At 45.6% G+C, this 9,909-nt stretch overlaps 1 protein-coding gene across 5 annotated transcripts in view; it reads right to left on the bottom strand.

Moving 5' to 3' along the window:
- Nucleotides 1-3,046, bottom strand: part of PLEKHA6 (pleckstrin homology domain containing A6) — a 135,072-nt gene extending 132,026 nt beyond the window's left edge. For all 5 annotated transcript variants that reach the window (XM_015597825.2, XM_025040525.1, XM_025040527.1 and 2 more), the window contains exon 1: nucleotides 2,402-3,046. In XM_015597825.2, coding sequence (XP_015453311.1) covers nucleotides 2,402-2,484 — 83 coding nt within the window. In that variant the 5' untranslated portion in view covers nucleotides 2,485-3,046. The remainder of the gene's footprint in view (nucleotides 1-2,401) is intronic.
- Nucleotides 3,047-9,909: the final 6,863 nt, after the last annotated feature.

Raw genomic sequence — 9,909 nt, 5'->3', positions numbered from 1 at the left:
TCTGAAACTCTATCCCATTAGACATCACCTGAATGTCCCACAGGGACCTCAAATTCTGTATTTCCCCACAGAAACTGACCCTCTCTAAAATTTGTTCCTCTTCCCATACTGCTGATCTCTGTCAAACCGAAGTTAACCATTCTGAGATTTATCTTCAATTCTTCCTTTTTCCGCCCCTCACCAACATTCAGGCAATACATGAATGCTCTCCATCTCACTCCTAAAGAAGTCTACCATCTCTCCCTCCCCTTCTGCTCTGTCCTCATCACTGAAATTAAGGTTCCCATTAGCTGTTTTCTAGACTTTTATAATCGCTTCCCAACTACCTTCCACATCTCAAGTTCTCCCCGTGCCTCCGTTCAGCCCTCAAGTCATCTTCTACCCATGCAGCTGCCAGAGGATCCTTCTATTTTAGAAGGATCTATGTCAATCCTCTGTTTAAAATCTCTTTTGGTTTCCCTTTACAGATAGGATCAAGTTCAAACCCCTTAGCCCACCACACAGGCCTCTCCAAAGATGTCCCCTTCCTACTTGTTCTGCCTCATCTGCAGCTTCCACTCCATCTCTGCTGACCCCCTCGGCATGTCCTAGATAACCCGTGCCCTGGCACCCATCGGTGCCCTTCCTCCCACAGGCCTCTGCTTCGAGGCCCTTTTCACTCTAGTCTCTCTCCTCCAGAAGCAGCTCAAATGTTTTCTCGCCAAGAAAGTCCTTCCTCAACTCTCCAGAGAACATTAGTTCTTTCTTCTTTGTTTTCCTGGAACATCATGCAAATACCTCTAGAATGTATCTTATTATTTCCTACATATTTATTTACATTTCCTTCCTACTCCTTTCAAGGAAAAAACCTGTATCTTATTTTTTTTTTTTTTTAATCTCCAATGCCTAGCTTTGCGGCAGACAAATAGTGTATATTCAATAAATGTTTGTGGAATGAAAAAAGAAAAGAAGCTAGAAGGCTAACAAGAGATTGGGAAGAAAGATGAGAAGAGTCAAATTAACAATTCATCAAAATAACAGGAACTTTTGGAAATTCAGATTCTAAGGCTCCACCCCAGATCTTCTGAACCCAAACCTTTAGAGGTAGTGTCAGGATCGACCTTTTTTCATAAGTTCCTTGAGTGATTCTTATAGACACTAAAGTTTCAAATCACTGACCAAAAAGAAACTCCAGTTTAAATTCTGGGGAAGTTCTGCTATTTACAAATCTGACTCAAGTTCCAGAACTTTAGTGGAGTTCCATTCTAAGATAATCTAATTACAACCTCAATTATGATCATAGTGATGATAATTACAGAAGAAAGGCCTACAGCGAATGTGGAAACTGAGAAACAACAAAGAGAAACCACAGGCTTCCTGGCCTCCTGCAAAGGCAGTTTTGTACAAAGAAAGGCAGTACGTTAAAAATCAGCAGGTACTGGGCTTAGTCCGAACTCTGATTAGCGAGTGGCTTTATCTCAGATGAGTACTCTCAGTCTCTGAAAAGGGAGGGGGTATATCCGAGGTCTTTTCGGCTCTCATGTTCTGCGAGTGGCTGTCTTGAGGAAGGGACTACTCATCCTGTGTGGGTAACAGTTCAGCATGCTGTGCTTGTCGACTTGCTATATTACTGGGAAATGTCCATCCTTGGCAAAGATGACTATGGTAGGAATGAGCCAAAATAGTGCTGGCGGGGCTACTCTGTTATAATGAGATTATGCCAGAGCCATTTTGGTTTATGAAATTATTATAACAATGCTGATATATTACTGAGAGCGCCAAAGCCTCCCTCTCTCTAAAGAATGCTGAAGGTACTGTGGGCATCTTCTTCGCTGTGACCACAGCCTCATAAAGAAGCAGGAAAAGAGAGTGGCTGTGGACCTGGGAACACTGAGTCCTGGGGTGAGCAAACTCCAGGAACTGGGTGGCAGAGGCAGGGTCCCTTGGCCTTAGTGTGTTACCACTTAGCCCAAGTCTTCCCTTAGGAAAGGGGTGGGGTGGGCGGGGGCTGGGGGGGGCAAGAAAAGAAGAAAGAACGCACGCCTGGCTCTTTCAGCAGACTGGTGGGAGCTGAAAGGAAGGAACTGTAGGCTGGGCCCTGGGTCCAGTCATCCTACTCAGGACCCCATTCCCGTGTGTGACTGGGGAGCGGAGGAGGGGTAAGGCCCGCACCTGCCCAGCCTGGCCCTGCCCTTCCAAGCCACGGGAATGCTGAGCCTGTGCTGGACTTTGACCCACTGAGGAAAAGGCGGGAGACCCATTCAAACCGGCATGCCGATAAACTTATTAGTCATGCCTGCTGTTCCAGCCCCGCTTCCCCCCTACCCTCGGCAGCCAGCCCGCAGCCCCTAGCCTTGCCGCCTTTCAAGTTGGACAACTTTAAAGAAAAAAAAAAATGAAAGAAACGCCACAGACAACATACTTGATGAAGAAGACTCTCCCGCCGCGGTCAACTCCGTAGGTCCATCGGCCTGGCAGGTCCAGCCAGTCAACCTCATCAGCCATCTCCGTGTCCCGCCGCCCCTCTGGCTCTCCAGTCACCGGGGCACTGGACTGGCAGGGGCTTCCCACCCGGGGCCCCTACTTTCTGCTCCTCCTAGAGGCAGTGATGGGGACAGGGGGGCGCGTTGATGCGGGTGCAGCCCCCCGCTGTTGGCGCCCCTCCGGGTCCCTGGCAGTGGCTCTGGCCTCTCCCTGAAGGCAGCTGGCCGCCAGCCGGGTAGCAGGGAGCCGGCAAGATTTAACCCTGGCGGGGCCGAGCGCGCTGAGCGCCGCCCAGCGCGAGCCCCAGCGCCACCTGCCTCCTGCTGGCGCCGACTCCTCTTCGGACGCCTGTGAACTTGGAGACTGGAGATCAGCGCCGTGAGAGTCCGGACACTCTGGCCTGGACCGCTCACGGCAACGCCAGGTTTAGGTCCCTCCTACTCCCAGCGGCGAGCAGCCTGGCAGGCTGAGCAGGGAGCAGGTCGCTGTGTGAGCTAGGGGTGTTGCCTCAGCGCCCTAGCTCGAACCCACACTTGAACCTGCGGCGGGAGCGGAGGCGGAGCCAGGCCACCGCCTCCAAAGGTAATTCACAGCCAGAACGAGCCACATGCAGCCCGCAGGTCCCCAAGTCCGGCGTAGGGAGCTGGAGAACTAGTTTGGCTGAAGGCTGTGAATCACGAACTTCAGGAACATGTTCAGCCACTGAACCGAAAAGGGGAAGTGGTCAAACCTGGTTCCACTCGGCAGGAGGTTAGCAGAGGAACAAAGGTCAGATGTAGGGAAGGGTGGCGGCATGGGTGTGAATAGCAAGTGGCCCTAGGAATCTCTTCTTGCTAAGATGCTAGCCTCATTAGTCAAGTTAGTCCTTATCTTTCTTTCTGAGCACTTCCTCCAAGAAGCCTGCCATGACTAAATAGAATCAGAGGAGACCTTAGAAACACACTCAGAAACCAAAGCTTTTATGTGCCTTCCCCCTAACTTGCACCAGAAAAGGAAAAACACAAAACAAAACAAAACAGAGGAGGGAGTGTGTTCTGTGCATAGAACAGTTTGCAGGCATTCAGCGTTAGCATATCAAAAATGGTGTTGCTGGAGCCCACAATTCTTCAGTCTCTGGGTCTATATTGAAGTTGGGCTAGGGTCAGCTTTCCCAGCTTTCTCAGGGCCTGCCCCTGAGACCCCAGTCAGGTGCACACCGCTCCAGTCCTTGTGTCAGACCCAAGGGAATAGACGGTGGGAGGGACAACTGTCTTTAGAGGGGGAAACGTGTCCCATGGCACTTGGCAAGTATCTGTCGAGTGGCCGCCCTTCTGTGAGCGCTCTAAGATATTTGGTCACTGTTCCACCCAGGTAATTCCTACTCACTCCTTCAGTGTCTGCCCATGTGTCACCCCCTCCAGGAAGGTATTCTTGGCTCCACCCAAGACAGATTTATATGTCCATCATCTACGTGTCAGGTAGTCTGATTAATAACCCTATAGTGGAGCTTATCGTGCTGTAACGCAACCTTTAATTTGCTCATCCTTCTCCTTCACTGGGCTGTGCGCTCCTCAGGGAAAGGTCTCCATCTCACTCATCTTTTCTAGCTCCAGCACCTACCTGAGGCACCCAATTCATGTCTGATAAATGACTGATACTAGCATAACTGAGAACAACCCTGAACTCTAACCAAAATCCTGTACTTTGGGACCTCATTTCGGGGCCTTCTGAATTTAACCATCAGCAAAGCCAGGGTGTGTGGGAAGAGAGCTTTCTGGAAAGAGAAGCAGCCAGTGAGCCTTACAGGTATTCCAAATGTTCAGCCTGGAGCGTATAATGTGTATGCATCTCATAGATAGTGAAGCTAGAAGATGCCTCAGAGAACATCTGGTCCAATCATCTTGTTTAAATGCAGGGAACTGAGGAGCAAAGATGCTGGTTAAGGTCATTGAGCAAGGTGGTGGCAGAGAAGGATCTGCCTACCAGTGTCCCAGGTCATAGCTCTTCCCATTTCATCATTTTGTCTCCAACACCGGAAATTCACTCTGCCAACACATATACATGTTAATTTCTGTGTGCCAGATGCAAGCTGAGTTCATTCTCCAGATGCAGAAGAGCAGAAATCTATAACACCCAACTGCCTTCTCAGATTCTATGGGTTTCTAGTGGAGAAAGCAGATCCACACCTGAGAATCACAGATGAGGATCTACGCCCCCTAGTTCCTGAATTGGGGAGGGTAGAAGGGTCAAGGGATCAGAGTCTTCAGCAGTGCCCAGCCCCCAGTCCTCATTCTTGTGAAACACCTGTAAGACTCATCCAGCTGATAAAGCACAGAACCACTTGCCCAGACCCTGTGATATCTGAGGATCTGAACCCAGAATTGCTGCCCAGATGCCTCCAGGGAAAATACCAGTAACCAGTGTGATCCCTGTCCAACCTGAGCAACCAGTAAGGGCGGCTGCTTGGGCTGATTGTGGGCGGAAATAGGGAACGAAATGACATATATTCAAAAACATGTATTCTACTCGCTGTCTTCTCTGAGGACTAGGGGGCTCCTGTTGATTTCTTCACAAGATCTTTGTCTTGTTTTTCTCAAATATAGCCTGGGGTTCCTAGGAACATTTACCTGGTCAAGAAAAGGTCAGTGGTTGAGATTGTGAATGTTTTTACTCGTTTGAAATAAAAGAAAATTGGGTTGGAAAATAATATTCTGTGGTGTATTCTTGCCAGTGACTTTTTTCATTTGAGTTCTTATTTGTAAAATATTATCCATATTAATACAGTTGACCCTGTATGTGGGGGTTAGAGGCACCGACCCCCCACACAGTTGAAAATCTGTAATCAACTTTCAACTCCCCCAAAACTTAACTCCTAATAGCCTATTATTGACTGAAATCTTACCGATTACATAATCAGTTGATTAACACATATTGCGTATGTTATACACATTATATACTGTATTCTTACAATAATGTAAGCTAGAGAAAAAAATTTCAGTAAGAAAACCATTAAAAAATACATTTACAGTACTATATGTATTTACTGGAAAAGATCCCCATGTAAGTGGGCCTGTGTAGTTCAATCTATGTTGTTCAAGGGCCAACTGTATTGCTAATGAAAATATTTTTTAAAAAGAGCTAAAGAAAATGCAGAAAAGGAGTAAAAAAAATTCAAAAACAGCTAGTGGTTCAACGATTACCTAGAAGAGGGCGGGAGGCTTAATATGTAGAGATGGAAAACTTACATGATTTAATCAAGTCAGAAATGTAGTTGTTTGTTTTTCCCCTATAGCAAATTTTATTTTACCTCTTTAAAAGGCAACAAAGCATCTGGACAAAATAATATATCAGTAATATGTGGAAATGATTCTCATTCTCATACATTTTGAGACCTTAGTCACTTAAATATTATTATGCTTCTGGTTTGGTACCTATGGTAGTATGAAAAATGGCCCCCAAAAGCTGTCCACATCAAACTCTGAAACCTAAATATGTGACCTTATTTGGAAAAAGGTCTTTTTTGCAGATGTAATTAAAATAAAGATCTTAATTAGGAGATTGTTCTCGATTATTTGGGTGGGCCCTAGGTTCAATGATGGTGTCCTTATAAGAGAAAGGCAGAGGGAGATTTGAAACAGACAGAAGAGGAGGAGGCAATATGACCACAGAGGTAGAGATTAGAGTGATGCTGCCACAAGTCAAGGAATGTCGACAGCCACCAGAAACTGGCAGAGGCAAAGAAGGAATTCTCCCCTAGAGCCTCCAGAAGGAGTATGGCCCTGGCAACACCCCCATTTCAGACTTTGGGCCTCTAGAATTGTGAGAGAATAAATTTTTGTTGTTTTAGGCCATCTAGTTTGTAGTAATTTGTTACAGCAGCTATGGAAAATGAATACAGTACATATAAGAAAATCATAATTTAATGAGGACTGAAATAAATGTCTACTATTTTCACTTGTCCAATACCCAATCTCCCCTCTTCTGTTAACAGCCCCCTGAGTTTCCTTTTAACATCCACTCTTCTGCCGCTGTCAGCCCATGCGGGTTGGATAGGCTGGCCCTACCCCCACCCCAGATCCATTGGAGAATGGAAGCTGTGACACAGATGTAGCTAATCTGACTCTTTATTTCCCTGGAAAGAGAGATTGGTTCAGAAAGTCCACATGACTCAGATGAGATCAATGAGATTTAATTTTAAGAAGATCCCAGAATTCTTGGGAAGAAGACTTTTTTCTCTTGGCTTTGATGCTGGCTCATGTCATTGTGGTGCTATTGGAGTCTTCGTGTGGGAAGACCCTACTAAAAGTGAAGCCAGCACAGGAAAAAGTGGAGCAAGAAGATGAAGAAAGGCCTGGTCCCCCTGACATTCCATGAGCCCTAGGACCCAGCTGGCCACAAGAGACTCTACCTCTGGAATTTCAACTTGTAGGAACCAATACACACACTATTTGCTCCAGCCAGTTAGAGCTAGGTCTCTACCCCTAACAATGAAAAAGTCACGCCGTCTTGTGTCCTGTTTCTTTGGCATAACAAATGTTTCTTTGGGAAAGCCAATGCGATAACCACCTGCACTTATAATAAGTTAATAGGAACTCTTCTCTTTCATGGAAACCACAATTTTAGATCAAAAAAGGGTCTTAGTGATCATCTAGTTCAAAGCCTACATTTTCCCCCTAGAGTATACTGGAGAACTCAGGGGAAGTACCCAGAGTTGTGGCAATTCCATGGTGCGGCTGGGACCACAATTCAGGTCTTCTGAAAACTTGATCAGTAGAAAGCTATATTTCAAGACATTTACTTCATCAATTAAATGTATTTAGCCAAGAGACTTACATAATTACAAGAAGATTATAACAGATTCCTCTTCTCTATAAAAGAATAACCACAACAGTAATTTTTATTGAATGCTGGTGTTGAATACTTACGTTCACCTGCAGGCTGTTGCCATTAGTCATTTTCTTACAGGAACTAGGAAGCAAAGGAAGAGAAGGCAAAGGCCACGTCTGCTGGGGATAGGTGTATGAGGGTATAAATATGCAAGAGCCCGGACAAACCAGTTGCTTTAATAAAGTTGTGCTTTTAGAAAAGCTTGAGAAGGTCTTGTTACAAAAACTACTCTACTAGTGCTGGTAACCAGAGGATTGTAGAATCCAGAGGGTTCCCTACGGTCAATTGAACTGAATTATATTTGTTCCACAGATATTTATTGAGTACCTTCTGTGGGCCAGGTACTCTTCTAGGTATAAGGGATCCAGGAATTGATAAAACAGAAAGTCCCTGCTCTCATAGTTTACATTTAGTAAATATATAGTCTCAGAGGATGATGAGTCTGTGGAGTAAAGTTGAAAGAGTAAAAGGGAGAGGAGAGCAGTAGATGCTGTTACATTTTATGTCATATATTTATACAGGGTAGGCAAAAAATGCCTCACTGAGAAGCATGACATTTGAACAAAGACTTGAAGGAAATGAGATAGCAAACCACGTGGACAGTGGAGAAACACATTCCAGGCAGAGGAAGTAATAAGAGCGAAGGCTCTGAGGCAAGAACACAGTGTTTGAGAAACAACAAGGAGGCTAGAGTGGCTGCAGCAGGGTAAATGAGAGAAATAGCGGGAGATGAAGACAGAAGGGGTGAGGGAGGCAGATCATTCCAGGCCACTGTGAGCAGATTTGCCGTTATTCTGAATGAGACGGGAAACTATTGGAGGGTTGAGTGTAGGCATGACATAATCTTCATGACTTAACATTTTTAAGAGGATCATTCTGGCTGCTATTCGGAATATGGTAGAAGTAGATTCCAGCTAGGAGGCTTTTGCAATAATCTAAGCAAGATACGATGATGGCTTGGTTCAGGGTTGAGGAAGGGTAGCAGTGAGAAATGGTCAGATTCTGGGTATCTTTTGAAGGTAGAACTGACAGGATTTGCTAATAGATTATAACTGAGCTATGAGAGAAGAGAGAAGTTAGATTGACTCCAAGTATCAGGCCTAAGCAATCGGAAAGATAGAGTTGCCATTGACTAAGATGGGAGTAGGCTCAGGGAGAGCAGGTGTGGCAGGGGAGAGCGGGGAAACACAAGTTCAGTTCTGAGCATGTTAAGTTGGAGATGTCTGTGAGATACCCAAGTAGAGATGCCAAGGAGATGACTGGATATACAAGACTAGAGTCTGTCTCAGGAGTACAGATATACATTTGGTGTTCTCTTCAGTGATTCGACGCAGTAAAGCCAGGAGGCTAGTTGAGATCACAAAGGAAACGGGCGTAGGTAGGGAGGAGGTAGAGATTAAGGCTGAGAACTGGGACATTCCAACTTTTAGAGGTCAAGTTAATGAGAAGGAACCTGCACAGGAGGCTGAATAACAAGCAGCTAGTGAAGTAGGAGGAGAACAAGAGACAGTAGTGTCCTGGAAGTGAGCCTTGAGTGTATTCACATCGCTCACAAGGAGAAGGAATATGCGAATGGTGCTCGTGTTCTAGAAGGGCTGAGGTTACAGTGAATTCTGTCTGAGCAGGAAGCGACTTGTACACTTGTGTGAAAGGGCGAAGAGACAGCTCAGGTTATTTTTAAGTTGGTCTGAGAATGGGCCAGGGGAAGATGATCGTTTTGGCTAATGAACCCTTGCTCGCTGAGGAGAAGTACGCTTGAAATGTGCTTCCTTCAGCCCCATCTCTCAATGTCTCCGCTCTGGATTCTACTGGGAATGATGCCAGCCTAAGATGGCTAGCTGATTTTTTTCTGCCAAGACTGTGTCATGGAGCAAAGAACTGGCACTAGCAACTCCCTAGAGGGGGAGGGGAGGAATGAAATTGTCAGTCATCAGCTTGGGAAAAAAGATGTTGGTTGAATGGAGCCCAGAGAAAGGGCCCAGTAGTCAATCTGCTGATATTTCTTCTCTGGGTCTCTCCTTAAATCAACAGTTTAGGCAAAATTCTTTCTGTCCTGACTTTAATGTCTAACGGGTTTTTTTCTAGAAAATGGCAGCGCGTGCTGACTTTGTCATTTCCTGGAACTAATACAGCAACACTTTGGTTCAGCTTAGTTCAATAAACTTATAAGGCACCATTATGGCTCTATTTCTACATAAAAATCATTCCAGCCTTCAGTCAACCAGTTTCTTCACCCTCTCATCTCTGCCACTCACTAGCCTGTTGGTCGATCCTCTGCGTTCATCAAAGACCTGGGCTCTTGGTTCAGCACCTTCTTCTCCATCCCTTACTTCCCTCTCCATCCGTTACCTCCCTCATTCTAGGTGATCTTAGCGCTAATGTGAATGAACTCTCCATTGTCCTAACCTCACAAGACCTTAATATCCCCAATTCCAGGGATATTCACTTCCACTCCAATAAGTTATTCAGACCCAAAGCCATACCTTGGACCTTCTCACCACTCAGATTTACTCTACCTTGGAAAACATAAACTCTAATACCCCACTTTCTGACCACAGTTTTGGTCCTTTACACCACTCT

Source organism: Pteropus alecto, unplaced genomic scaffold (genome assembly GCF_000325575.1).
Source record: "Pteropus alecto unplaced genomic scaffold, ASM32557v1 scaffold359, whole genome shotgun sequence".
Taxonomy (NCBI): Eukaryota; Metazoa; Chordata; class Mammalia; order Chiroptera; family Pteropodidae; genus Pteropus; species Pteropus alecto.
This window is presented reverse-complemented; position numbering and strand designations above follow the sequence as displayed.